Source organism: Sander vitreus, chromosome 7, assembly GCF_031162955.1.
Source record: "Sander vitreus isolate 19-12246 chromosome 7, sanVit1, whole genome shotgun sequence".
Classification (NCBI taxonomy): Eukaryota; Metazoa; Chordata; class Actinopteri; order Perciformes; family Percidae; genus Sander; species Sander vitreus.
Genome location: NC_135861.1, coordinates 32,026,935 through 32,054,774, shown reverse-complemented (window position 1 = coordinate 32,054,774; position 27,840 = coordinate 32,026,935). Strand labels below are relative to the sequence as shown.

Here is a 27,840-nt window from a genome sequence, read left to right as displayed (position 1 = left end):
GACTGATGACCCCACCACCCGTGATTATGTCAGTGATCATTTTTGCTTCGCAGGGACTCAAACTGAATTGACCGGTGATGTCATTGAGGCTATGACCACTGAACTTCAAAGTCTTAGAACTGAAAACATTCAGTTGAGCTCTGATGTTGCACATTCGTCCACTTATACACATACACATGTACTATTTTGCAGGGGATATCGCCAATTGATTTCTTCATGTGCAAAGACAGTGATGGTTATTGTCCCATTGATAAGATTGGACTTGTCTGTTGTGCTCTGGTGAACTTGTGTCCATCAGTAGTTGCTTTTGACTAAAGTGTATTTTTTTTTTTATATGCACTTTGGCAATAAAAATATAAATTAATCCATGTCTGGACTGTGTCTGTATAGCCTAGAATTATCTAGAAATGACTGTTAATTTACAGCCATTGTTATTGTATTGTTGTGGAAAAGAACACACAGAATATCACTGTCATCAGAACACAGATTTATTAAAAGGAAAAACACACTTATGAACTGTACACTACTATAAATTTCACTTAAATCACCGCTTAATTCGACATTTTGCGTTGTCGCATAGAATCATTTTTCCAAACTCAACCTGGCCACATAAACACCACTTCTTTTTTTTTCTTGGCCACTAGCACTTGCAGCGCAATCAGAGCCACGTGATTCCGCTGAGGCAAATATTCCAGGTTGTGACACAGCGGCTATGGTAGATGAAAGCCTTTGTGTAAAACTTGCCAACTAACTCTGGCATGATGGCTGTGTCGAAAATGTTCTTGCTTTTCTGGCATATCATACCCCAGAATATGCAAATCCTTTTCTGTCCAAACAACAAAATGGGCAGATTCCAGTTTGCACCTGGTAGAAATACTGGTGGTTTCGGTGAAGTGTCGGTTTCCCTTCACCGTCCTTCTCCAAGTAGGAGACGCTGTCTAACTTGTCACTTTTCACACAGAATGGCCATTTCACTTCAATTACACTGACACAACGGCAATCGCAAGAAACAACGCCATCGGGAGAAGCGCCCGAGAACGGCACACTTGGATTTATGAAGAAACCTGTGAAGAAAATAAAGATCATCACTGGTTGGCTGTTGCGTTTTTCCTAACTGTATCAGTAGAAAAATGACTAGCACTTTGTTCCTTAAGTGACTGTCCGTGAGCAGCATAATTCATCTTGCCAACTCTTTGACTTGAGATCTCTTTGTTACAGTGAAGTCAATCTTCCGGCATTCCCCGTATTCCACCTTTGACAGTGCAGTAGGCAAACAGCCAACATGCCTTTTCTTGCGTCACTGTCTTTGAGTCCCTCAACTTCACCGTTTCTTCAATGAGAAACAATAATGCAGCAACGTGTGTGCACGGCTCTCCAAGGCCAGCCATACATGTGCAGTGGGCTCCAAGTGTACGACCAGACTTCTCAGCGATTATCCAGGGTTCGGGGGCCGTTTCTCGGATTGATTGAGAACGGAGTACCTGAATAAAAAGACAAGAAAACCAAATATAAGACTAACAATAACAAAATAGTTTCTTACCACTTACTAAAAAAAAAAAAAAAAAATCAATAAATAAATAACAGGTAGGCTTATCTGCATCACTGATTCACAATTGAGGCCCCCCCAGGCATCTTTAACTGAAGGGGAGGCATAAGCTTGGTAGCTTCAGGCTACTCTCTCAATCTAATAGTGTGTGTTTTTTTTTGGGTGTCAGATATGTATATATGACCGAATAAAATACTATGAAACTAACAATGATAGTGTACAGTGTAGATAGCAAACTGGGGGTCTTCGAAATAAAAAAAAATAAAAACTCGCAATGATATCATACATTTAAGGTTGATTAAAGACGTTACTGCATTACTTACTTTAGCCTTCACAACATGATTTAAGGTCTTCCGCTGTGTATGGGCTCGGCAAGAAAACGGATCCAAGAAGAGGGAGCCAACTCGTAGGGATCTGCACCACCAATAAACCCTAATTTCTCGAAATATCGAGCCTTTTCTTGTGGTCCAAGTCCTTCCCTATATGCCTTTGCATCTTGGATGCGTTTTGATGAGCTTTTCTGTCGTTTAGACATGGCTACATTCACTTAAAGTATACAAAGCGCGCAATACTCCATTGTACTCCGCTCACTTGTTTACACCGAGTGCCTCCAACATGGCCGCGCATCCGGGTTACCGCCCAGAACGTGACGTCGGTGAAAACCCTCTATGGAAAGCACCCCATGCCAATCTCTAGGTATGGTGATTTTTCCTTTTTTTTTAATTTTTTTTTTTTCCTTCTTTTTTTTTAAATTAAAAGCATTAAGATCAATTTCCAAAAGATGATTTTTGTATTCCTCCTTTTAGTCAACTTTAGCATGGGTGTATTCACTTATGCTGAGCACTGTAGTTAGTTAGCAGGCTGAGCTAACAACGTTAGGTGCACTTCGTGGCTTTAAGAGCCGACAACACAAACACATTTACAGAGATTTTAAGAGAACTTACAGTCGAAATGTAATGTAATGTAATGTCCTTTCTTCTAATTGCAGCCACTCAAGAAATCCGACGTCTCGTTGTCACATCGGACGCATGCTCTCCGTGCTTTTTCCACGCAGGGATACGAAAAAAACTGTAACACATGGTTCCTACGCTTTCCACGAAAATGGTGTGTGGAACTGAAGCAGTCTTTTACACGGCAGTGTGTTCCAGGCATCCTAAAATAGTGAATTATCTAGAATCTAGAAGGTGAAAGTGCAAAACAGAACTGCAACCAAAACAAACAATGAACATGAGCAGCTCAAAATGGCGGATCTTTGGGGGCGGGGCGCCGTGCCGTGACGACATCTCCTCATTCTCATCATATCCCAGCAGAAATGTCCCAGATATGGGAACTTATTTATTTATGTATTATTAATTAACTGCTAGCCCATACACTTGTGCTGTTATAATAAATAAGAATGTTTTAAAACTGCTATTTATTTGCTATCATATGAATATACAAAATTATATTTAAAAATATATATATATATATATATATACAATGAATGTATATGATAAAGGTACTTCTTCATTTTTTGAAAATGCTTGCTGATCACATCACTTTTTCCTTTGTTCTTTACCTTTTTAGAGTTGATGTTTTTTTTGTGGACAAAACTGTCTTTTGTTCTTATTGGCTGATCTGGGTCACGGGAACAAAGCTCTGCTCTCTGATTGGACGATCTAGAAGAAAAAAAAAAAAGGTACTGTGACTGGTTGATGAATTTGTTCCACGGGTAAAGATGACCAGTACAGTATCCAGCAGCAGCAGTATTAGCTGTTAGTACTTCCACTACTAGTGCAACTATATCCAGCTGGTTTTAAGTTACTGAGGGCATCTTACTTCGTCGTCTAGAGGAGTGTGTTTGGAGAGAGCCTCCTCCATACCCCCTCCTCCAGGAGCCCGCGGACCGAGCCGAGCCGAGCCGAGCCGAACGGGAGTGCAGGCAGGGCCGGCTGCAGCGCTCCTGTGCTCCTGCAGGCGGCAGTGCAGCGGGGCTTCTGTCCATGGTGCTGAAGATTCGGATGTCTCTGTCCGGGGTGCTGAACTGCTCCGGGCTGCTGGGCTCAGTGTGAGGCTGCTTGTCCCACTCATCAGTCCGTTCCGCCGGGGTTGTGCTGCTGCCGGTGCTGCCTGCAGTCACTGGAGAGCGTTTCAGGGACCGTCTGTCTGCCAGTCCGGAGATGTCGAAGCGGAGGGGGAGGGGAGGGTAAGGTAAGGCTTTATGTCTCTCTGACAAAGAGCGTGAAGCGCACTTATTTGTCGGTATTTTTGGGGCCTTGGCTGCGGGCCTTACGGTGGATTCCACTCCGAGCCCTAGCAGGGAGGACGGGAAGAAGCGATACGTAAGCTAGCCCACCGCGGATGTCAGCAGGCTTTGTGGCGGCTTTCCTTCCGTGGAGAAGAACATAAGCACGGTCCGAATCCGGCTTTTCAAACAGATTATTATTGTCGCTCGTTATTTCCGGCCCCTACAATGGCGGCCCGGTGTCGATGCAGTCGATTTAGTTAAAAATGTGAGCCGCGGAACGCCGGTGGCCTTTGTATGCTTTGTTGTTTGCCAGTGTGTGCCAGACTTGGGAGAGGAGAGAGGCCTTGTCCTGGTTAGCAGCCCGGCCTACGACTCTCCTGTCACCACACAAGAAGCCTCACTTCACCACTCTCTACGTGATATCGGCATTTTGTTTAGTGTGTGAAATGTTCCGCCAAATGTGGCCTACAGCAGTCCACACACTGTTTAGTCTCCCAGCAGACTCCTCTGCTGTCACACTGTCAATGTATGACACACCTTTGTATTCAGAGGAATGTCCAGACTGAAGTTATGGCCGTCATTTGATAAAATATATATTATTCTTTGTTTTTGTTTAAGGGTCTAATGGAGAGTTCAGTACCATCATAAAAGTAACCTATCATTAAATATTATATAAACCATTTACTTTCCACAGTGTCTGTCTGTTTGCTGTCATGCTTCATAGCTGGGGCCCCACCGCCAGTAAATTAACCGTTATGTGAAAAAAAATTAAAAAAATAATGTAGATTTGGCCTGAAAAAGGCCTCTTTTTTTCCTAATAACTGTAAAATAATTCTCTTTCATCCACAGCTCACAGTGAAGTGTTTCAGTGCGTTCCATCCAACATAAAATGAGTTCAAAGGTCAGACACTGAGCCGACGGTGGACCAGGGGAGAGCCAATCAACTGTAAAGGACAGCCTCAGCATCAAAGTATATATCTATCTGTCTGCCTGTCTGTCTGCCTGCCTGTCTGTCTGTCTGTCTGTCTGTCTGTCCGTCCGTCCGTCTATCTATCTAGTGCTGCACCTCAGAATCATCACTTGTAATTGCCTCCCTCTGTTCAGATGAGCCAAGACACTACAGAGACACGAACACGAACCCGCTCCAAAGGCAACCGGGGTCAGTACACGTACACACACACATACACACACACACACACATTGCCTAAAGGCCTACATTATCATTTCAATTGCTGTTATGTGACTTTATGGCACATTACCAAACATATTCTCTTTGGGTCCCTGGAGGTCTGGTTCCCAGAGCAATGGTTGTTACCTCAGCCGTGCTCACTCAGTTTTATACAAACCTCACGGAGACAGAAAAGTATGCACAAGGATGGATTTTACAGTATGTGTCCAAAAAAACAAACAACAACGTGTAAATGAGTAAAGCCTCCGCAAAATAAAAGAATCATTTCCCTGTCACGCTCCGAGCTTTCGCATGACTTTCTTTGTGCGTTTGCTGACTTTGTGCTGCTTCACTCTCAGTGTCGTCGGAACCTACGGGACAAGAGATGAAGCAGGAGTTAAGGTGAGTGATTTAATACTTCAACCGAAGACTTGATCTTGATGCATGAATTGTGTCTTGTGTGTATGAAGTGTGTTATTTGTCTTGCTTGCGTGTCAGCAGCAGCTGTCCCACGCCTGGATGTGACGGCAGAGGCCACGTCAGTGGAAGATACTCGCGGCACAGAAGGTAGGTATTCATGCTGTATTTCATCAAACATTCTGCACAACAGCTGGTTCCATTTTTATGGGCAAGATAACAAGCTTCATGCTTGTCCGTTTTGCTGTCTTATGTGAGCGCGTTAGATGTTAAGCATTCACTTCTGTGCCCCTCCTGCTCTCAGCATACTGGGATGCCCGATTGTGAAGAAAAGGAAGCTGGAGGAGGCTGAGGCTGAGGAGAACCACTCTGCTCCCAAGAGGAGGAACCAGCCTGCCACGGCAGGAGCAGAGGAAGGCTTCACAGCGGACAGCGACGCCGCAGAGGAGGAGGAGGAGGAGGAGGGGGAGGAGGAGGAGGAGGAGGAGGAGGAGGCTGCGGCGCAGAAAGAAGAGGAAGAGGAGGAAGAAGAAGACCTCAAAGAGAAGAACAACAACGCGAAGAGCAGACCGGAGTCGACAAAAAGTGAGTGAGACCCAAGCAGAGAGGTTACAATGAAACATTACAGCCTCACTTTCACTGTGCTCGCAGATCCCCCCAAAGCATAGATTATAGAAACATAAATACAAAATGAAATGCATTTGTGCAGCAGAACAATGTTGTTCCTATGCCGGTGACGCCTCAGAACCCCAACACAGACCCAAGGCTGGACACGGAGACGCATCTCTGAACCTGATCACTCTGAGGCTGGCTGAAACACTGACAGCTAAATTGTTGTAACGTAGCAGCAAGCTGCTGAACCCACAGTCAGATAGGAAGCTGAGCTACATCATGTCTAAAACTCTGTACGCAGGTTCACCCGGACTGTTAAAGGCAGGAGTGCTTTGCATTGCGGTAAATGCAAATCGCTGCAAATTAGACAGCAAAGCTGATATTTGGGGCGTAGGCTCTGACCTCGTCACTCACTGAGAAATGACCATACCAGCTTCCCTTGAAAGGAATGTAGCGATGGCGGTGGGGCTTCATAGCTTTCAGGTGAGCGGTGTGGCAGCAAGCAAGGCAGCCAAAGAGCGAGCAGAGGACTGACAGCTTAAAGGGTAACTTTAACTAACTTTTCCAACCCTATTTACCTATGTTTTTGTGTCTAAGTAACTGATTGGAACAACAGCCTTTGAAATGGGTCCAGTATTAAGCGAGAGCGCTGCAGTCTGCAGTGGAGAAACAAGCTGTAACGTAACGCTATAAGACAGGCTCCGATTATTATTCTAAGTGTCTGACAACATCATGGAAAGGATCCCTACAGAGATAGACCTTTTTGGTTAAAGAGCCCCGAAATCCCCATCACCAAACTACACCAGACTCCATGTAAATCATCAGTACTTTTATCATCGTAAAACACATTTCATTCAAAGTGGACAGAAACAAAATAAAACTATCAGAAGCCGTCTTGGTTCGTCTTTCCACTGTTCCAACAATCACCACTCTGGTTTGGTTGAAATAAACCCTTAATTCACTTAATTTACATGTGGGCAAATGCTGGCTCTATACACGCTAAAAGTACTGATTATTTACATGGGGTCTGGTGGGTTTGGTGATGGGGATTTCGGCGCCGTTTCATGTTAAATAAAAAGGATCTTACTCTTTAACAAAAAGGTCTATCTTGGTAGGGATCCTTTCCATAATGTTGTCAGACACTTAGAATAATAATCTGAGCCTGCCAGTGGCAAAAATAGCGGTCCAGGCTTCACTTCATTAATGCTAAACAAGTCAGATACGGTCAACCGCAAGGTCAGTCACAAGACACGTGTCGAGTTGTAAGACAGCATGTAGACATGACGAAGACAGACTATATTTTTGACAATGACATTCATCTAAACTCTGAATCCACAGCAGACTGCTCCCTGGTGACAAAAGAGGACACACAAACAGCAGTTTGTCCTCCGGCTGAAGTTGGCGACAACCAAAGCCTCACCTCCGAGACTGAGAACCAAACGGAGCAGGACAACACTAGTGAGGAAGTCAGCCTTGATCCTCAGCCGGAGGAAAGGAAGGAGCAGGAGGAGGAAGGTCAGCTGCTGACAAAGGACCAGTCCTCAGAGCAACCCGAAGAAGAACTTACTGAGCCTGAAGAGACAAAAGAAGAGGAGGAAGAGGAAGCAGAAGAAGGAAAGGAAGAGCAGCAGGAGAGGCTAAAGAATATCGTAGAAGAGAAGGTGATAAAAAGACATGTGATGAGCCAGGAAAACTGTGATCACCAATACTCCAGCGGAGATTACAACCATCAGGCCAAAGAATTTACAGAGGAGCAGAGGAAGAGGGATGAAGAGGAGGAGGAGGGACAGGAGGAGGAAGAGCAGGAGGAGGAGGGAGAGGAGGGAGAGGTCCACCAAGAGCTTGACACTCCTTACACTTTGAGTCCACACACTGAGGGCTGTGAGGCGGAGCTGTCACTCAGGGAAGAGAAGCTCAGCAGCCCTATGACTGAGGAAGAGGAGGAGGACGAAGATGAGAGAGAGGAAGAGGAGGATGAGAGGCAGGGGAAGGAAGTAGGCGAGGTGGTGGAGGAGGAAGAGGAGCAAGAGGAGGACCGAGACTCCAGCAAAGCCTCTCCGACTACAGTGGTTATAGAGGTCCGCTCTGAGGAGGAGGAGGAGGAGGAGGAGGAGGATGAAGAGGAAGAGGAGGAGGAAGAGGAAGAAGAGGAGGAGGAAGAGGAGGAGGAGGAGGAAGGAGAGGAGCAGGACCATGTCTCAGAGGGCTCAGGAATCACGGACGACTCAGAGAACTGGGATATGACGCGGGGGAACCTGGGGCTGCTGGAGCAGGCCATCGCCCTGAAGGCCGAGCAGGTGAGGGGGGGCCAGGAGGAGCGCAGCTCCCCGGACTACCAGCCAGACTGCCAGCCGGACTACCAGCACGACTACCAGCCGTACAGCAGCAGCTCCAGCAAGAGCTGCGAGGCTGCTGCCATGACCCGCCGCACGCCGCACTACAGCAAAGGTACACTTCCTGTTAGAACACTGCTCCTGTGTATTATACAGTATGCAAGAGTGGCTTTCTATGTTTGGTAAATGTCACATATTAAGACCATTTTATGTTCACCACCCAAATCCATTTATTTTTGTATATTTATTGATTCAATTTCAAGAGCAGTAAGACTTGCAGCTTGAGAAGTGTTCAAATCTATGTGACCCAAGCGACCGTTCTGTTGACCTTTGTGACAAGGGTGGTCACTTGAGGACCAGTCTCTTCTTTCAATGATGGATCCACAAGCTCATAGGATTCAGTGTCCTGAATCCGTCTGTCAGTCCCAAGAACTCTGGATCAGAGAGCCAGCTGGTGTGCCGTAGGTGGGCTGCTGGAATGAACCTGGTCCCGTGATCAGCTGGATTCTGATCTGTTTCTGACATGATGCCACTGTTGTGCTTTTGGGGACTTCCTGATCCGGGTCACATACACATAGAAATCGCCGAGAGCTGTTGCGAATATGACCTACGACTGTTTCGACTGTCTGTGTAGAACTTGGACTCCCTGCAGTTTCAGGTCACTTTCTTCCGTAATCAGTTTTGGCCAGTTTCAACTGCTAAGACGGCCGCGCAGAGTTCAAAGTGTGGGACAGTGTGAGCAGGGTATGGTGCCAGCTTTGCTTTGCCCATGATGAATCCCACATGGCACTGGCAATCAGTGTCCATGACCCTGAGGTAGGCCACAGCTGCTATTGCCATTTTTGATGCGTCTAAAAAGATGTATATCTCTCTCTTCGGAGTGCATGACAATGAGACTTGTACGTAGGGCCTATAGATTTGGAGTTGTTTGAGATCAGTGAGTGAATCAGTCTACGTCCTCCACTGTGATTCTCTGTCTGCCGGTAAAGGTTCGTCACATTCATATTGCTCTGAGGAAAGCTCCCTAAACAATGCTTTCCCTTGGGGGCAATAAATCCCAGGGGGTCATACAGGCTGTTCACAGCAGTAGGTTTTCCGCTCAGTGTGAATGGCTTTAAGTCTTGTGCCACTTGGAATGTAAAACTGTCTGTCTGGAAGTCCCATCTCACCCCAATACTTTGCTTGAGAGGCAGAGGGTCAACACTCAAATCCAGATCTTTGAGGTGCTTTGGTCTCTCCTCTGGCGACATAACCCGGTCGCTGTTTGAAGCTATCGTGTGAAGTCTTATGTTTGACTCTGGCATCACCTTCACTGGACACAGAGGTAAGTCCATCGTCCACATAGAAGTTGAAAGTCGAACTGCTTTGCGTCTGCACCATGTTCCTTCTCACCCAGTTTCGGCCGCTGTTCTCAGGCCATAGATGGCCACAGCTGGTGAAGGGCTGATAAAGGAACCTGAGATAATTTCGGTGATCTCCTCTGACGTTAAAGCTGTACAAACCTCTGCTCAACATCCACAGTAACAGCTACTTGTTCCCTACGAAAGCGCAGTAGGACGCCAAGCAGTGTGTTATTTAGGTCTGGTCCCCTGAGGAGTGTGTCATTAAAGGAGATGCCTTTAAACTGTGCACTTACATTGAATACTACTCGAATCTTCCCAGGTTTCTGGGGGTGGTACACACCAAATATGGGCAAGTACCAACACCCTTCACGTTGCTTCAGTGGCGGTGCTGATCGTTGACGAACATCTTTTGCATAAAACCAACATAAATGTTCCCTCCTATGGGGCAGCCTCTAGCTCACCCAGTAAGAGCGTGCGCCCAATGTAGGCTGAGTCCTTTGCAGCGGCCCTGGTTCAAATCCAACCTGTGGCCCTTTGCTGCGTGTCATCCCCTCTCCTCAACTCCTTCTCTCCCGCCCTAGCAACAGAAGGATAGGAGCATTGGGGTCAAGTGGTGGAATTTTGTCTGATGTCAGGTATAAGAATTTCAGATCTGTCATCAAACTGCACTCTAACAGATGGGGAAGTTCTACCTTGGTTTATCCATCAAGTGATGCAACCATGAAATTGCTGGCTTTCCTTCCTGTAGTCTCCATTATGCCTGAGCATGTCTTCAGAGTGTAGGACGATGAATCTCCATTGATGCCAAACAGGTTGAAGAACTTCAGTGACCGGTGAACGGTTAATTTGTTAATCTAACACCTCGTACACTCTCTCAGCTTTGTAAGGACGGTTAGTGGGTTACACATGAACCGAGCTGATTTTAGAACACCATCTGGGCCCAAGAGTATTGTCAAAGATTTCTGGGCGACAAACCACTTTCTTGCTCCCCGCCGTGCTCTGGCACCCTTACCAGAGTCTCCATTGACCAAGGTGCTGGAGCTGGGTTAATGCATAGATGTGCTTATTGCTATTACGCTCGTTGCACTTCACAGCTGCGTTACAGTCCTTGGCCATGTGCTTTGTAGATGCACAACGGGAGCAGATGGACATTTCCTTTAAATAAGTCTTCCTTTTCATGTAGATGCTTGCCTCTAAATTCATGGCACTTTGCCAAAGGTGATGGATAGGAGACTGATTGTTTAGTTCATCTGCATTCTTTCCAGATGTGTTGTTCTGATGAGCTGGAGATGGACCTGACACTTACTGTCAGGTCAGGTAGGTGTCCGCCTGACTTTGCTGACTCTACCTCCCAGAAGTATATCTCCTAGCTCTTTAAGCAGCTGGCTGTCCTTGTTGGAGATTCTTGGGAAATCCTCCAGTTTTTGTAGCAGGGCATGTTCACTCATCTCAGGACAGACGTGACTGTCCTCTAGTCGCTGCCAAATCATGATCACACCTGCTGTTGGATTGTGACCATGAAGTGACCTGATCCACATTGCTTGTGAGCATGACTCTAGGGCTGAGCCACTTTGTGAGTAGGTCAAGCTCCTCTCTGGCTGTTAAATTGAGATCTCTCGTAGCATCTTGGAAAGACGTTTTTTTTTGTTTTTTTTCCCCCGACGGTCATCAAACTTGAACAGCCCGGAACTCAGCGTCTCTCTCCTGACCAGGTATTTTGCCAAGTCCGTCATTTGTGGTGGTTCACATGCATAGTCTCTAAGGCTACATGTTGCATAACTTCCAGCATGGTAAGTAACTCAGGTAAGTATTACCATGTGAACTGTACAGTTAACTTAGCACAACCTACCTCAATAGGAATGCCCCTTCAAGTAAGCTACTAAGCAGAGCAAATAACCAACATGTGTAGTGTACAGTATATTCATCTAGCAACTGAAGTAACGTTTTCTTTTCACAGATTCATTTTCCCATGAAAACTCTTATTCTAACATCATTTTGCATCTTTACTCACGGACATATCAACTCCAAGGCTTAAATGAAAGGACTGTTTCTTAGCAACTGTTACGTATGCACACTGTACCTTGCTCTTTGTTCGACTGAAAACAAAATGGAGAATGGAAAGCGAAACTTAAGAATGACTAAGCACTACCTAAGATGTCCACTAGGGATCAGTATATGCAAACTAAACAGGGCTCTAAGAACAGTAGACTTTATGTTAAAAATGACATACCTAAAGTATCAATACTGCCAATACATTTTTATTTAACATTAAAAACCAGTGTTGGGCAAGTCACTCAGAAAGTGGAATATGTTACTCTTTACTTATTACTCCTTAAAAAAAAAACCTGGGACAAAAAAACAAATCACATTCGGGTAACACAGTGATGCGGCGTTACTTGAATTAGTAACTGCAATATAATTATTGTTTTGGAAATTGTAATCCCTTACACTACTCCTTACTGTGGAAAGTAATAATATTACAGTAATATATTATTAAAGTAATGCGTTACTACCCAACACCTGCATGTGCTGAAGTCATTACCAGAGAATAGTAACAAGAAATGCCTCACGTTTAGCAAATCCCTCAGTGGTAATGAAAATGTACTCTTAATGACTCAGAACTCACATCATAGTATCAGTATCAAAAGCAATTTCTGGGCCTGGTAGTACTTGATAATAGGTCAGAGCCAGATTTTGTGGTAGCGCCCAGCCCGTGTACTACTTACTGATGTGCTTTCATTCATTGCTGCTGACATCTAAATCCCACCATCCTGTGTTCAGAGAAGAAGGAGGTGAAGTGTCCAACCCCAGGGTGTGATGGGACAGGCCATGTTACTGGACTGTACCCTCACCATCGCAGTCTCTCTGGATGTCCTCACAAAGACAGAATCCCTCCAGAGAGTGAGTACAAGTTACCTTTCACAACGCCACAGAACACCAGTAGGAATCTAATGCATATCCCAGTCCTTCCAGAAAAATGCGGAGTTTTTTTGTGATTGTTGCGGGCAAAAATCCTTGATTATGCGGGCACGTTTTCTTAAAAAAAATGCGATGGAATGTGAGGGATATTTATGCAATTTTAATGCGATGAAATTGCGGGAACTTGCGAAAACTGCGGTTTCATCGTGGCTTCATCCCGGGACTTGCAGCTTTTCGGTGATGGCCACGTCGCGTAATTACGTCACTTCATAATGTTCACATGGCAGCAGGGGAAAACGGCTGCTCTTGTGTGAAGTAAACGCAACATTTTTCAACTTTCTGCTAAGATATATGGGACTTTTTTTGCAACGAAAATGCGGGGATTATGAAACCATGCAAGCCCCGCATATTTTGCGCGGAAATCGGCAATGTATGCGGTGAAAGTGCGGCGTATTTGAAAAAATGCGGCCCCCGCATAAATATGCAGACTTTGGCTGATTACGCATTGGTTTATACACAGCATTCTGAATAGGAGTAAAATGTGTAGACAGAGCAACGGTGCCTCTGCAAAATAGCCTCGGGAAGGAACTTGTTTTGGTGGAACATGTGTACGTTCAAAAGTTGTTTTGGTCGTGCAACAGAGAACTCAGATTGGACAGATAGTCTAGCTAGCTGTCTGGATTTACCCTGCAGAGATCTGAGGAGCAGTTAACCATAGTCCTCACAAATCAACCGGAGTTTAGAACGCCAACACAGAGACAGAGGAAGGGGACGGACATCCGGCCGAAAAGAAGGACATACGGCGAAATTTCCGGCGGAAACCTAGCAATCCCGGAAGTGGAAGGTAGTGGATATAGGTGTGAAAGCACCCTGAGAGTTCACTATTTTAACCTCCAGACCGTTGATTTATTGTGATATTTTAATATCTCGGGAGCTTGGGAGTTACATTTTGTTACTTTTGTTATTATCATTACTACCAACATTAGTATTACTAGTACTGTACTACCACTACTACTTCCTTCTGTTAGAGAAAGACTAATACCACTACATTTATTTCCTCTACTGCTTTTCAACTACTGTGTGTGTTGCACAAATACTTTTTTATTTCTTCTGCTGTGATGTGTAACAGACTGACCTGAGTGTGTGTGTCTGCTGTGTGTCTGTAGTCCTGGCCATGCATGAGAACGTCCTGAAGTGTCCCACTCCTGGCTGCACAGGCCAGGGCCATGTCAACAGTAACCGCAACACACACCGCAGGTTCATAACACACACACACATACACACACACACACACACGCACACACACGCACACACACACGCACACACACACACACACACCATATGTGTCTGTTTTATACAGACAAGAATTAGGGACTTGTAAATTTGTATTTGAGTTTAGAGATTATTATGAGGATTGTTCTCACACAAATCTATGCATAATGCCATAGACATCAATGTTATATCCTATAAAGTCTATGATTTGGCAGAGTTTCAGTTATTAATAATAGTCTAAACGTAGTTATTGAGTCCAATTCTGAAATATTTGGAATGGAATTTTGCGTATTTGCAAAATAGTGAGTGGGGGGAAAAAAAGTGAAAAATGAGTGAAAGCCCAAGGGGGAACCAATCTCATCTAATACTACTAACACATACTTACACTGTCTGTAGAACAAACTCCTGTCTGCGTAAATGTCTACCTATTCACGAGGGTTTTGTAAATGAAATGCAAACATCTGGATATGTTTCTCCTGTCAGTCTGTCCGGCTGCCCCATCGCAGCAGCCACTAAGCTGAACAAGAGCCAGGACAAGCAGGTTCATTTACAGGCTTCAGCCAGTGAACCCTCTTCCAACTCGGACAGAGTGCTCAGGTGAGACATGGCAGCTAACTATTCACTATTTGAAATGCATGGATGAATACAACCATGTCCACGTCACTGTAGGGATAAAGCATAACTACTGGCTCTTCCTCCAGGCCCATGTGTTTTGTGAAACAGCTGGAGATCCCTCAGTACGGCAGCTACGGGCCCAACACCGTGACCACCACGCCTCGAGCTAACCTGGCCAAGGAGCTGGAGAAATACTCCAAGGTGTCTTTTGACTATGCAAGCTTTGACGTCCAGGTGTTTGGAAAGCGTATGCTCATTCCAAAGACACCCGGCAGCACTGAAACATCACCCAAAGCCTTCAAATGTAAGAGCCACACACCTCGCCTCCAGCCTCCGCTTCTATGCTGGAGTTTGACATGCCATGTGTTCAAATGCTACATGAAGTGTAACTCTGAGAAAGCAGGTTATAGATCAACTTGTAGAAGCTAACACAACTTTTGTTCTCCAGGCAACATGCAAAGTGATATCCACGTAGCTCCGTCCTAGTCTTCTTCATCTTTGTTGTTGGAATGGATTGATTAAGTCCTGGGCGTGTTTCTACCGTTGTCTCCACAGTCTTTATCGAGATGAAAACAGACGTTCATACAAAGGCTAACTATAAAAAAAGGAGACTATGAACAAGAAAAGGTAGAGGGCACTCTGACACCCTAAAAACAGTTGAACGACCACATTGCGAGGTGAAAACATCAGAGATGAAGCAGACTGATGAGCTGACCTAAACACAATCTGCGGATTTTTCAGCAGTGATCCAGAATGAAAATCTGCTGAATTGTTCTGCTCGGTGTGGCGATGTGTTAACATTCTGAGTAGTATTTAGAAGAAGAAAAAGAACCTATCTGCGGAAATCTGCGCCGACAGATACCGCGTGGCCCTGCTGATGAGGTGTTCAGGGCACGGAGATTGGAAACGATCCTCTTGGATCTTATAAAATATGTGGATATTCTTCAGATTTTGTAAACGACATTGTACCTTAAATGTATTTTAGAATGTCAACAATACATTTAACGCAATATATTCATCTGTGCACAGAACTTAGTTAGTGACAAGTGCACACCCAATAATGCAGGATTGATTTGTTACGATGCACAACAACCGTTCCATGGTCGAAACACAAACCTGATATTACTGTAGCTGGTAACTACCAGCAGCAGCAGCAGCAGCTACTGGATGTTAGCCACATTTAGCTAAAACGAGGCACATACATACAGTATGATGTTCCAGCTAATTCTTTCTGCTTCAATCCCACACAGCTAAATCGTTCCCTAAGGCCCCCTCCCCCAGCCACAGTGTGTCAGGAGGCTTTTCTAAGAGCGCCTCATCCTCCAGTAGTTATGACTATAGCCAAGACGCAGAGGCAGCCCACATGGCAGCAACAGCCATCCTCAACCTGTCCACCCGCTGCTGGGAGAGACCGGACACCATCAGCACCAAGCCCAGGGAGCCCTGCACCAAGGTGCACACACATCCTGTGCACGGCACGCACGCTCATGTTCTCTGATGCTTTGCTCACTTTGGGCTCACTGACACTGTGTTTCTGAACCCTGTAGGAGTCGGACATTGAAGTGGATGAGAACGGCACCTTGGACCTCAGCATGAAGAAGACCAAGAGGGAGGGTGTGCAGCCTCCAGAGCCTTCATCCTCCTCATCTTCATCCTCTCAACACATGGGAGCCCCCTTGTCTCAGGGCCACACTCCGCCAGAGTGGGAGGGGCCACTGGACTTCACCAAACCAAGTGAAGTCAAAGAGGAAGACCACGCAGAGGTATGTGCCTGCAGGATCCCCTCACTGTGAGCATACGCAGACAGATGGTAATGCTGGACCTGGTTTCTGTTTTCCAGGTGGAATATACGGCTCCCTCATACACCTCATCTGATGGTGAGGAAGAGGACCAGGAGAATCTGGAGGACAGGAAGTACCCCGGTGAAGTCACCACCGGCAGCTTCAAGCTCAAGTTTCAGCCCAAAGACAGCAAAAAAGACATTCTTGCGTAAGTAATTCAAAACATTGTTTTCACTTTTCAGTCCGTAAGATTTGAGTTAGGTTGTTTCTAGCGGCAGCTTTAGCGATAACATGTAATTGCAGGCAGGCCTCTGTGACTTCATCTCCCAAAGTTTCTTTCAAAAACGAACAGCGTCAACTGCGCGATGCCTTCACCTGCTCCAGTCCACACTGAAAACAGCTAAGAGCTAATACATCCATGAAGATACGGGCCACGTGGGGAAATGCGCAGCGGCTAGCTAACGTGGCTAACCACGCTAACACGGTCTACTGTGCTAACGCAGCTAGCGGGATTACTTACCAAGGCTATTGGGGAGGTGTGATGATTTCCAGTACTGTTCCCGTCTTAGCACGGTTAGCATGTAGCGTCAGCAGTCAAACGAGTGGAGCCGTTAGCCAGTGCAAGCCCAGACCGGGTAAAGTTAGTGCACACAGCCAAACGGCGGCTGGCATATAACCATAAGACACAAACACCGTACTAGCCACTGAGGCAGAATGTGCTGAGTGATATAAACGTTAGCTGATGAAGTGGAGGCCGGGGAAGAGGCGGGCAACACCGCTTTCCTCTTAATCGCCTCACCCGGGAAGGAAAGGGCTGAAAGTCCCCTCTGACCCGAGTGGGGCGCCCCACATTGCTAGCATTAGCTAACACAACATGGCTAACAGTGCTAACATCTGAACCAACCTGAGCATCAGAAAGTGCAGGGAAGAAAAACTCTTGAGTTCATACGAAATGTACGGCCTTTATTGATAAAATAAAGGGGGTTGTTGTTGGTGGTGCTGCCTTCTCCCGAAGGTAACGTTACAGCCGGGTGAGCAGGTCCGGGATGGCAAGTGACGGTAATCTCTGAAGCTCTCTGCGGGGTAGCGGAGCTGCCGAACCCGCTGGCGACACCCTGACTGCTGCTGCTGGTGTAAATGAGAGAATGTTTATTTTTCTTTGGACTCAAAGTTGAATGGTCTTCTTTCTCTTTCTGTTGGTCCGCCATTGTGAGTCAACAATAATGAAATGTAGGTGCCTGATTTACGTACCATTTCTTTGCATCTTCCCTGGTCTGAAGTTTTCATTTCAGTTTTCATTTCATATTTCCAAATACAATAAAACGCAGCATAACGTAAAAAAACGTCACTAACTGTGCGCTGCTTTTGATTTTAGGGCGGGAGTCTAATTTACGAATCCTACTATGGCCTACGCCAAGACCCGCCCTTCAATAGCATTTATTGGCCAGGCGTCCATGCTTACGCAAGGTAACGTAACCCCATTTGTACAGGTCCTATCCCCTGACCAATCAGCTATCCTAACCTTAACCACTCGAGGTCAAATGCCTAACCCCAACCAATCAAGCTGCTTCGTAGGGTGGGTCTTGGCGTGGCCATAGTAGGATTCGTAAATTTGCGGGCGGGAAAGTTGCCACAGACACTCCGATTGTATTACTTGACAAAGCAGCAAATACAAGCGCTTTCATCAGTGGGTCATATGCTCACTCACCATTGTTTTAACTCACTTTTTGATAGATAGGAACTAAACAGACGATTAACTAGATGAAAATCTAACGGAATACAACTTTAAAGGGTAACTTGGGTTTTTCTTTTTCTTTTCTTTTCCCATGTTTTTGTGTCTAAGTGATTGATGGGTCCAGTATTAAGCAAGAAACAAGCTGCAATGTAACCTTAGTCTATATCGACCACGTTTCATTTATGGGATGGTTCCGGTGCCGCCGGAGGTTCCGCCAGATGTCCCTCATTTACCGCTTTCTTTGTGTTAGCATTCTCAACTCTGGTCGATTCGGGAAACATCATCTAAGCTAGCTACTAGCTAACGATCCAATCAAATAATATTTTATATATATTTTACATTTATTTGAGGAAAATTCTCATCACACACTCGACAGACATTTGATTTCCAGAGCTCGCCTCCCTACGAGCACATGTTCTACCAAGTTCCTTCTCGAGGTTATTTTGCAGAGGCACCGTGGCTCCGTCCGGTGCTTAACGACGCCCAAGACGATTGTGATCGGTTTAAAGAAATGCCAATAAACCAGAGCACATTTTTCTCCCATCCTGGAATGTTGTGTGGACTCACACAGTCAGCGTACACTAAAAGTGCTGTTTTTGCTGCTGACAGGCTCAGATTATTATTCTAAGTGTCTGACAACATCATGGAAAGGATCTCTACAGAGATAGACCTTTTTGGTTAATGAGTAAGATCCTTTTTGTTTAACATGAAACAGCCCCGAAATCCCCATCACCAAACCCACCAGACTCCATGTAAATAATCAGTACTTTTATCATCGTAAAACACACTTCATTCAAAGTAGACAGAAACAAAATAAAACTATCAGAAGCCATCTTGGTTCGTCTTTCCACTGTTCCAACAATCACCACTCTGGTTTGGTTGAAATAAACCCTTAATTCACCCATTTACATGTAGAAATATGCTGGCTCTATACACGCTTAAAGTATTGATTATTTACATGGAGTCTGGTGGGTTTGGTGACGGTGATTTCATAAGATAAGATAGGATAAACTTTATATATATATATATTAGGGCTGTCAAACGATTACATTTTCTTAATCGCGATTAATCGTTGACTTTCTATAGTTAATCGCGATTAATCACATGTTTTATCACATGATTAAAATTCTATTATTTTGCATTTCAGAACAGTTTTTAAGTACATTCTTACCAGTGTATCTTGATTGGGAATCAAATGAATGTAAAGAAAATGACTTTATGAACTTGATTTTAGATTTGTATTTGTTTATTATATATTTAATCTGGTCACACATTTGAATCTAGAGTCAATATTAGGGTTGGGTATTGTTTGGTTTGGATACCGGTGCTAAAGCACTACTTTTAAAACGGTACCGGTGCCTTAACGGTGCCTGAACCGATAACTTTTTAAGAAAGTAAAAAAAAAGAAGGGTACTAAACAGTTGGCGACAGTAAAGAATGGCTTGTTTATTGCTAAGGCCATATTGTCAAAATTAAATGTTTAATAATAATGTAATCACTATAACAATAACTTATTTCACTAGTAAATAGCTGTTGAACGACAAAAACAACCACCAGATGGGAAAAGGGCATTTAACAACAACTTTGAATGCACCACGAGGCTGTAAATTACCAGCTTCATTGAACGCACCGTCTGTGTTTTTCCGACAACAGCAGCTGCAGATTGTTACATCCCGGTGTTGAATCCTCTACAGTGAAATACAGTCACACTTTACACCGTTTAGCGTTAGCTGTCAGCATTGTAACCGTGTTTAATCCAGCTACTAGCTAGCGGTAGGCTAACGTTAGCTGCTGTCGAGTATAGTGTTAACTAGCGTCACGTGCAGCGATGTTTCTGTTGCCTGTAACGTCTGTTTCAGAGCATCAGAGAGAAGTGCAGGAATATCAGTGGCACCAGAATGAGGCACCGAAATCCGCGTTGCTATTCCTGCAGCAGCAGGATGTGTTACGAGGAAGTACGGCAAAATAATAGCCTGTTAGGCACGACGCAAAGCCGAGTGAAGTGAAAATAAATTAATAAATGGCGGCATGCGATTAATACGATAAAAAAAAAATCAACGCATTATGCTCGGCCCTTAATCGCATCGCGATTAACGCGTTAATGCTGCAAACGATTGAAATATCTCATCGCAATCAATCACATTTTTATCTATTCTAAATGTCCCTTGATTTCTTTTTGTCCCATTATTTTTTCTCATTGTATTGCTCTTGTCAATGGAAAAGTGGATCGGCTTGTTTTGTGCATTTTTTTTATTGAAAACAACATACTGTAGAGTTCAGTTTCACACTAACATTCTCACTTGGAGCAAATAATCTCTCACACAATGTAACGGCTTTGACGAGGGGGCGAAGAATTGGCATCAGCTGTGTGCTTGGTATCAAGTGGTATTTCAGACTGGACGTGCTGCGATGATAGCTCACTTCACAACGACAAAACACACAGATCGCTCGCCATCCACTCAAAACGTAACGTTAGCCTACTACTCTTTGGCCGCCTCGCAAGCCCAAACAAGTGTGTGCCTGTCGTTTTGTTTCTGGTCTAGTTAGAGCCGGTGTGGTGTTGTAGTTTTTCTAACGTTACTAGTTGTTGCAACGGCATGTAGAAAAATCTCCAAAGTTTGCTAGGCCAAAAAGAACGTTAATCTCGCGATAAAAAAATTTATGCCATTAAAATGGGTTTGCGTTAACGCCGCTAATAATGCGTTTAACTGACAGCACGGAATAGAAAAATAAGAAAAAGAGTAAACTTAGTAATAAGAACACTATATACACCTCTTTCGTAAACAGATGAGTAAGCATATATACAGATATACAGATGAATAAGAAATGGCATATTGCACAGGTCACAGTGTGAGGTGACACTGAGTAATAATAAATAACTATACATAGTGCAGTGTAAACAAATCTTACTCTTTAACAAAAAGGTCTATCTCTGTAGGGATCCTTTCCATAATGTTGTCAGACACTCAGAATAATAATCGGAGCCTGTCAGCGGCAAAAACAGAACTTTCAGTGGATGCTAACTGACGCTAAACATTTGTCCTATAGGGTTACATTACAGCCCGGTTCACTGCTGCTGGTTACAGCGTCCTCACTCAATACTGGACACATTTCAAAGATTGATCAGTCACTTAGACACCAATGCATGGGGAAATGGGGTCCCGGTTGAAAAAAAGAAATTACCCTTTTATTGTAGCTTGTATTAACTGACCCCAATAAAATACTTTCTTAGTTTTGATGTCAGTATAAGCAAAGGCAGACGGACTGATCTGTGAGTGTGTGTTCTGGCTCTAGATGTCCCACCCCAGGCTGTGACGGCAGTGGACACATCACCGGCAACTATGCATCACATCGAAGGTAAGACCTGCACTCTGACCAGGAAATGATAAGCAAAATGTGTTTGCTTTACAAATCTATGGTGTGCTGTACTAACATATTTGTTGATTCTGACTGGAATCATTTCATAAGGAATGAGGAGTGATTGGTACATTTAATCACATTTTTCCAGTTTGACGATTTGTTTGTGGAAATGCTGGAAAAACTACTACTAAATATATTTCCTGAAAGACTCAACAAATCTGATAGCAGCCTGTGGAAATGTAGATAAGCATGACACAGAGCTTGAATTGGGCCAGTACTCACCGGTACGTTTCTGTCCAACTGAGTACCACTACTACGTCTAATCAATGTAGGTACTGTAGTTAGGTAGATGTGTTACTGTAAGTGTTAGAATAAAATAGGTCCCTTTTCTGCTCAAACAAGCCACAAGGAGGCCAACTGTGCAGCTGTGTTAAGTACAATATGTTGGAAGTTAGAAAGCTGGTGGATAAGAGCACAGATTGGCAAACATCATGGCCTGTACAGAGGCTGGCCGTTTTTCATTTATGCACATGATTTACTACTTGTATTTCATTATTATAAAATATTCAATCAGTCAAATGAATAATGAGTGCACTTACTCATGCCCACACATATTGCATGTACATGATTTAATGGCTGTGAGTAGATTACACTTTAAGCACTGGCATGACAGGCTGCTCTCTTCTGTTCATTCATCAGTATGTATTTGGCACAAGTCTTTTCTAGGCCCAGTTCAGACCAAAGATTTGCGACGGGACCATCCCGTTTTAAAACGTTGCAGGAAAGGTTTCAGCGGTCCGAACCGAACCGGCCCGTCTCAGCTCGACTCAAACAGCTGATGGTGTGGCTGCGACTCGGCTGGTCTCCAGAGGCTGGTTTTAGAACGTAAGAGACGTCTCCTGTTTCAACAGCCAATAGAGAAGTCAGCTGGTCGAGTCAGCTACAAACTATAGAAATAAAAGGATCCAGAATTCTATTTCATTTTATTTCTATGTTACAAACGCTTAACTGGTGGAAATGGCAGCGTCAACGAGCGCCGCGAGCACGATATGTGGTGGAGCGAGCTAGAGAGTGACTGAAGAGAGCGAGCAACGGTGAATCAGAGAAATGAAACGTTGTTTTCTCCATTTCATCTCTACTAGAAATGCAGCTGTAGCAAGTATCTCGCTATCACTAGTCTATATCCACGACCCTCCACTTCCGGGATTGCTCCGTTGCTGCCGGAAATTTCGCCGTTTGTCCTTTTTTTTTCAACCGGATATCCGTCACCTTCCTCTGTCTTTGTGTTGGCGTTCTAAACTGAGGTGGATTTATGAGGACTACGGTTAATTGCTACTCAGACTATCTGTCTAATCTGAGTTTTCTGTTGCACGACTAAAACAACTTCTGAACGTACACACGTTCCACCAAAACAAGTTCCTTCCCGAGGAATTTTACTGCACTTAGCACCGTCCAAGACGATTGTGATTGGTTTAAAGAAATGCCAATAAACCAGAGCACGGTTTTCTCCCATACCGGAATGCTGTGTGGACTAGCCAGACCTTCCTCCGCAGGCAAAGCGCGACTACACTTTCACTATCCTCGTTCATATTTTAAGACGCTACAAATGATATCCAGCTACAAAATAGCCTGAAAAGTCTGAAGTTAGAACGGAAGTGGAGAGAGTTGTTATGGAGATGATACACCGTCTTGTCTTGTCTTATTGGTGTAAATTGGCAGCTCTCAAAACGCTGTAGACCGGAGACGTGCAACTTTCAAGTGGTCTCTTCAAGAATCTTTGGTCTGAACTGGGCTTTACGAGTTGGAGGAACTTCACCGCAGTTCTTTTAAAAAAAAGAGCAAAACTATTTTCAGTTGATTTGATATGACCCATCCACTCCATTCAAATGTGGCCTCTTCAGTTCTAATCTTCAACACCTAGAGAAGGAACATCACACACACACACACACACACACACACACACACGTTGCGTTTCACTATCTTTGTGGGGACCCGTCATTGACATAATGCATTCCCTAGCCCCTTACCCTAACCTTAACCATCACAACTAAATGCCTTACCTTAACCCTTACCCTCACCCTAACTATAACCTAATTCTAACCCTAATCCTAAAACCGAGTATTAACCCTCAAACAGCCCTTTGAAGTTGTGGGGGTCCAGCATTTTGGCCCCACAAAGCTGTCCGGACCCCACAAGTATACTGTATTCCCGGTTTTTGGACCCCACGAATATAGTTAAACAAGAACACACACACACTCGCACACACGCACACACACACACACACACACACACACACTCGCACACACGCACACACACACACACACACACACACACACACACACACACACACACACACACACACACACACACACACAGACACACACAGACACACCCAGCTCCTCCACTCCGTTAGAGATCAGATACTAAAGTGACTGGTGTCCTCCCTGTGTGTGTCCTGGCTCTGTAGTTCAGTTCAGGTTCTGGCAGTTCTCTTTCCTTCACTCATACTCAGACATCCTGTTCTCAGTCTGGTTTTCTGACGTTCTCTCTCTAACCTATCTTCCAGTCTGTCAGGCTGTCCTCTTGCTGATAAATCACTTCGGACCCTCATGGCTGCCCACACAGCTGAACTAAAGTATGTCTGCTTTCTCCTGTCTCTCACCTCCAACATGTTCACTGAACACTCAGTCTGCAGCTACACCTCTGTCCCTGCTCTCCTTGTAACACTCATATTAAAAATAGTCAAAGGCAATCATAATTAAGTCCAATATTGAAAAAAACAAAAACCAAAAAACAATGAGCCCTAACTATTTAGTGAGAAAAAGCAGTCTGCTCCTAGTGTAAGCGTGTGGGCTGATAGAGCGTCTGTGTGTGTCTCAGGTGTCCCACTCCAGGTTGTGATGGATCAGGCCACATCACAGGGAACTACGCTTCGCATAGAAGGTAGGAGCTCTTCTGTTTTCTGCCTGCTGCTGCATGCACCATCACTCACTCTGTAGTACAGACGGACACTGTGATTGGTCCTCTCTGTTCCTCTCTGCCAGTCTGTCCGGATGCCCTCGAGCCAAGAAGAGCGGGGTCAAGTCCACCCCTACCAAGGACGACAAGGAAGACTCTGAGCTGCTGAGGTGAGCAACGCAAGCACTTGCTCACTTTTTCAATTAAAACTTACTTTGTGGATTTTCATAATCGCCAGGGGATGAATCGTAATGTTTCTGTCGTTTCATATAGTCACACACACTGTGGCACATACAGAAGGTTCCGCCAGTTTCCTTCCGTACATGTCACAGATGTGGACTTTTCTATTTTCCATCCATCCATCTCACCGTCCCATGGTGCTTTGTGCCTCTGTCCAGGTGTCCAGTTCCCGGCTGCGACAGTCTGGGCCACATCAGCGGGAAGTACGCCACGCACCGCAGTGCCTATGGCTGTCCGCTGGCCGCCCGCCGGCAGAAGGAAGGTCTCCTTAACGGCACTCCCTTCTCCTGGAAGGCCTTCAAGAACGAGGGCCCGACGTGCCCGACGCCGGGCTGCGATGGCTCGGGCCACGCTAACGGCAGCTTCCTGACTCACCGCAGGTGTCCTGACTCACACACAGCTTACACTTTATGCCTACAGTTTAGTCGTCCACTAACTGTGTCCACTATTTTCTACCACTACAGACAGAAATACTGCTACGTTTATACGCTGTTAGAATGTAAGGGCTCTATATCTGATCAGCTGCTCCTCTCAGCCTGTCAGGTTGCCCCAGAGCGTCGGCCAACAAGAAGAGAGCCAAATTCCCCGGAGACGAGTACATAACTGCCAAGTTCCGAGCCAGTGACGGTAAGAGACGGTCCCTTTCACCTCTGCCTAATAGCGTGTCCCCCCAAACGATTACTGTCACTACTAACTCTAAGACACGGAGACATCGAAACATCAGATGTTCCTCACGTCCGTCGGGGGCCGAACGTAACATGCACAGACTCAGAGATAGGAGCCCAGATGTTATGATCGCCACAGTTTAAAACGTAGCACCGCTCTGGGCCTGGAATGGAAATGTGCGGGGTGGCTAGGGTTGGCTAGTTGTCTTGCTATTCTGTTTGCTCACTGCATGTCTCTCACTCAGTTCTGGACAACGACGAGGACATCAAGCAGCTCAACCAGGAGATCAACGAGCTGAGCGAGTCCAACTCCGAGATGGAGGCCGACGTGATGAACCTGCACACTCAGGTGAGATCGGACACCCGATGCGTTTGGAAAGTGCCGTAACATCCAGCAGACCAGCTGCCATGTGATTGGAGCCTGTAGCCTGAAACGGATCAGCTTCATGGATGCATTAGTAGAGTTTTGTGTCTGCCCCTGCTTCAGATCTCTTCAATGGAGAAGAACCTGCAGAGCATGGAGGAGGAGAACCAACATATCGAGGAGAGGAATGAGGCTTTGTTCCTGGAGCTGTCGGGCCTGAGTCAGGCCCTGATCCGCAGCCTGGCCAACATCCGCCTGCCCGCCATGGTCAGTACAAACAACATCTTTTGACCCTTGTGTTCGTCTTCCCGTCGACCATGCATCTGGGCCAAAATTTTCAATGTTTTCGGTCGTCTTTTTTCCGACGTTTTTTTGTCACTTTCTTTCCGCGTATTTTGACGTTTTTGTGTTTTTTCTGTTTGTTTGTTTTTTTGTTTTTTGTGTATGTTCAGCAGGAGCCGCTGTCAGAGCAGAACTTGGACAGCTACGTGGAAACCCTGACCCACATGTTCACCAATAAAGACTGCACCCAGAACCCGGACAACCGGGCCCTGCTGGAGTCCATCAACCAGGCGGTGAAGGGCATCGAGGTGTGACAGACGGGAGGAACACAGGGCATCAATCTTTCTTTCCGAAACCCTTTAGATACTGTATGTAATTCATTCTTCTCATTTGGAACTCTTGTCATCCGTTCTATGCATTAGTTTGCCGTTTGCATGTATCTTTACGATGGTGTGAGCGTGGAACAGGTCAGGGCGTGGACGCAAAGTGTGCTAGCGCGCTGGAATCAAACGGAGCGAGCAAGGTATCCACAGACAGGTGCAAGCGTGCAGAACAAAGTCAGGATGCAGTATAGAGCCTGAGTTAGTTAGTGAACACACACCCCGTCTCCACTCCACAATAATGTTGATAGTATTCTATATGAGCATAGTGATGTTGCACCTCCAGGGACTAGTTTATAGATTCATTCTTACTATTGCTGTGTTACTATTTAAGTCCTTTGCAAATGTTGGTTTAATAACGTATTCATTCATGTCTGCTGTATTATTTTATGTTGACCTATTTATGATTCATTATCTATTTATTCTTTTAAGTTATTTAAAATAAAAAATGCTACCTGAGAAGATTTTAAATGGAAACAAAGAGAAGGAAATCATTTCCTCTGCATTGTTGAACAAAGAGGAAATATTTTAAGAGATCAACTATGAATTGTTTTTATATATCTTATTATTTATTTAAAATACTGGGATCTTTTTAAGTGCAAATATTTTGTAACTGAAAGTTTTTTAATAATTTTCTAAAGATTTTTTTTTTTTTTTTCTTCTTCTTTCGGTGCTTCTGTTCATATGATTTCCCTTTTTTATTTTCACAAACTATTTTTGAGTACATTGCAATACACCGGGAATATTGAGCTGCACATATTTGGTATTTATTTGGTGATGAAGAAAAAAAAAAAAAAAAAAAAAGAAAGAAAAAAAAAAGTGATTGTGAATATTTATTTTGTATTGTCTCTGTGTTAATTATGGCTGTGTCTGGATAAGTCTTTAAGTTGCTCTTAAAATAAAGGTTAACCCACAGTGAAGGAGGACTGGACTCAAACTGTTATACGCTGTTGCTTTTAGATGGAGGATTGTCAGATACAACTCTCACTCTTGGTCAGGGGCCATTCGCATTGTTGCTTTGGGAAAAAAAAAAAAGGTCAGAGTGATCAAGCCTTTGGTCATACTTGGTTTAAATGGAAAGTTTAAATACCAACACTATAAGAGAAGAAGCAGGAGATGCCATTAAACCTACACCACTACGCAAGAAAATCAAGCGCTGTAACAGGAATGGTCACGTCCTCTCACACGACGGTGGTCGACCCGATAGGCGAAGTTGGGCTTCTCGCATAGAATGCTTTTGTCCATATTAGGTCACGCATTTTTACCCATCTACTTTGCAGTCTTTCGCATGGATTTGGGAGGCTCAATCCCTCCAACTTGATGCCACTGATCAGTGTGTGCATCAGTCTTCCAGCAGCTTGGTGCTGATGGAAATAATCACGAGTAGCCTACTAATGATGCATTCACACACACTGCTCTCCCCTACAAGTTTGTGCATTAGATGCTTTTAATAAAAAAAGTATTGTATCAATATCGCAGATTCTTCCCTGCTATTACACTATAAGACTGTACATAAAAAAAAAAAAAAAAAGGGGGGACGGCTCCCCAAAAGTGAAGCCAAAACATCTGGATGGCCCCCTGGCTGCCCTCCATGTCAGCAGAGATGGAATACAGTGTGCACAT

At 44.7% G+C, this 27,840-nt stretch overlaps 1 protein-coding gene and 1 long non-coding RNA gene across 3 annotated transcripts; one reads left to right on the top strand and one right to left on the bottom strand.

The window, feature by feature from the left end:
- Positions 1-466: 466 nt before the first annotated feature.
- On the bottom strand, positions 467-11,741 carry LOC144521378 (uncharacterized). 2 transcript variants are annotated; one of them, XR_013502307.1, is made up of 3 exons: positions 11,658-11,741; positions 3,105-3,204; positions 467-1,481 (listed from the first exon to the last, which is right to left on the bottom strand). It is a non-coding gene; the product is annotated as an uncharacterized LOC144521378 (long non-coding RNA). The 2 variants fall into 2 exon arrangements; XR_013502306.1 differs by lacking the exon at positions 11,658-11,741 and adding an exon at positions 3,365-4,793.
- Positions 4,778-26,881, top strand: myt1a (myelin transcription factor 1a). Its single transcript, XM_078255932.1, has 21 exons — positions 4,778-4,932; positions 5,301-5,343; positions 5,443-5,508; positions 5,663-5,943; positions 7,309-8,418; positions 12,428-12,547; positions 13,732-13,822; positions 14,321-14,434; positions 14,539-14,756; positions 15,703-15,905; positions 16,000-16,215; positions 16,293-16,441; positions 21,263-21,325; positions 23,895-23,963; positions 24,209-24,271; positions 24,373-24,456; positions 24,685-24,906; positions 25,062-25,153; positions 25,437-25,540; positions 25,679-25,822; positions 26,011-26,881. Exons 1-21 carry the CDS (start codon positions 4,878-4,880, stop codon positions 26,149-26,151), a joined length of 3,648 nt encoding a protein of 1,215 aa, XP_078112058.1. The 5' UTR covers positions 4,778-4,877; the 3' UTR covers positions 26,152-26,881.
- The last annotated feature ends 959 nt before the right edge of the window (positions 26,882-27,840 follow it).